Source organism: Trichosurus vulpecula, chromosome 9 (genome assembly GCF_011100635.1).
Source record: "Trichosurus vulpecula isolate mTriVul1 chromosome 9, mTriVul1.pri, whole genome shotgun sequence".
NCBI lineage: Eukaryota > Metazoa > Chordata > Mammalia > Diprotodontia > Phalangeridae > Trichosurus > Trichosurus vulpecula.
In genome coordinates, this window is record NC_050581.1 from 42,384,206 (window position 1) to 42,386,441 (window position 2,236).

At 37.0% G+C, this 2,236-nt stretch overlaps 1 protein-coding gene across 1 annotated transcript; it reads left to right on the top strand.

Moving 5' to 3' along the window:
• The first annotated feature begins 240 nt into the window (after positions 1-240).
• LOC118831690 (60S ribosomal protein L38-like) lies at positions 241-509 on the top strand. The gene has a single exon (XM_036739109.1). The coding sequence runs from the start codon at positions 256-258 to the stop codon at positions 466-468; it is 213 nt and encodes a 70-aa protein (XP_036595004.1). The 5' UTR covers positions 241-255; the 3' UTR covers positions 469-509.
• Positions 510-2,236: the final 1,727 nt, after the last annotated feature.

Sequence of the window (2,236 nt, forward strand, 5' to 3'; positions counted from 1 at the left end):
AGAAATCTTATAAACAAAATTTGTTTTAAATTGGAGTAATTTGAGTCAGAAAAAAACCCAAAGTAATAGTGAAATGTAGTTTCTTATAAGTGTACTTATAAACACCTATAATTATCCTCCTGTTCCTTCTCCTTTAAGAATGAGACCTCATGAAGTTCATCCTTTTCCGTCTTCCTCAGCCGCTTGGCAGTAGTGAGTATCTCTGCCGTGGCGCGACTTCTCGGGCCACACGCCGCCCCTCGTCCCGCCGCCGCCATGCCCCAAAAAATCGAGGAAATAAAAGACTTCCTGCTCACAGCCAGGAGAAAAGATGCCAAATCTGTCAAGATCAAGAAAAACAAGGACAATGTGAAGTTTAAAGTTCGATGCAGCAGGTACCTGTACACATTGGTCATCACAGACAAAGAGAAGGCAGAGAAACTTAAACAGTCCCTGCCTCCTGGTTTGGCTGTGAAGGAGCTGAAGTGAAGGAATCATTCAATGTTCCACCTGTATTAAAATGTAGGGGGGAAAAAAAGAAAAAAAAAGAATGAGACCTCATTTCTCAACTATATAGAAAACTGAGTAAAGTTTATAAGAATAAAAATCATTCTTCAATTGATGAATGGTCAAAGGATACAAACAGGTAGTTTTCAGATGAAGAAATCAAAAAAATTACTATTGATTAGAGAAAGGCAAATTAAAACAACGCTGAGGTACCACATCATACCTATCAGATTGGCTAACATGAGCAAAAAGGAAAATGATTAATGTTGGAGGGGATGTGGGAAAACTGGGACACTAATGCACTGTTGGTGGAGTTGTGAACTAATCCAACCATTTTGGAGAGTAATTTGGAACTATGCCCATAAAACTATGCATACCCTTTGATCCAGCAATACCACTGCTAGATCCATATCCCAAAGAGACAAAAGGAGGGGGTGGCAGGGAGGACTTACTTGTACAAAAATATTTATAGCAGCTCTTTTGTGGTGTCTAAAAATTGGAAATCAAAGGGATGCCCATCAATTAGGGAATGGCTGAACAAGTTCTAGTATGTGATTGTGATGGAACATTATTGTGCTATATAACAAGCAGAATGATTACAGAAAAACCTGGACTTACATGAACTGATGCAAAGTGAAGTGAGAAGAACCAAGAGAGCATTGTACACAGTTAATTTCATTTGATGAAGAACTGTGAATAACTTCGCTGCTCTCAACAATATAACGGTCCGAGATAATCCCAAAGTACTCATGATGAAAAATGCTATCTGCCTCTAGAGAAAGAACTGACGCTGTCTGAATACTGACTGAAGCCTACCATTCTTCACTTTCTTTTTCCTTTTTGTTCAAATCTTCTCATGTAAGATGACTACTAAGGAAATGTTTTACATGATTGCACAGGTATAACCTATAACAGATTATTTCTCATCTCAGGGAGAAGTAAGGGGAGGGAAAGAGGAAGAAATAGAATTTGGACCTTGAAATTTTTTTAAATGTTAAAAACTGTTTTAACCTGTATTTGGGAGAAAATATTATTTAAAAAAAGAATGAGACCTGAATTCTAATTTCAGATTTGCATCTCTAATGAACAAGTATTAAACATCTACTGTTTGCCAAGCACTCTGCTGGGTATAAAAGATAAAATTACAGTGAATGAAACAATCCCTATTCATAAGAAGTTTACATCCTAAAAGAGGAGGCAGTATCTATAAATATATGCAGAATAAATATGAAGAGAATAAATACAAATAAATCAAAAGAACACAAAGTAGTTTGAAAGGTAGGACAATAGCAACTGAGGGAAAGTCAAGAAAGACTTCATATAGAAAATGGTGCTTGTGAGCTTTGAGGGAAAAGAGCAATTCCATGCATTAGATATAAGAAAGAAATATACTCCAGGAATGGAGGTACAAAGGCATAAGTCAGGAGATAGCAAGTTTTGTAAGAAGAACAGAGGGAAGGTCAGTTTGGCTGGATGAGAGTGAGAGAGGGGAATTAATATCCAATGTGACTGGAAAGATAGGTTGGTGCTATACTATAAAGGGCTTTGAAATCTAAACACAGCAAAGTACAGCACTCATTTATGCTAAGAACCCTACAAAGTATAGGCATAGTGGGACCTTTTACAAAATCATAAAAAGGTCCCTCTATCTCTCTAAAACCAAAAGCAAGACTCATATGCAATGGAAATACACTAGAAGTTACACTAGAACCTTTTTTTCAATAATTGCAGGAGCCAAGTAATGATGCCC

Bases quoted from the DNA above. Each gene is read 5' to 3' on its own strand.
- LOC118831690 (XM_036739109.1), top strand. From the start codon at position 256: ATGCCCCAAAAAATCGAGGAAATAAAAGACTTCCTGCTCACAGCCAGG.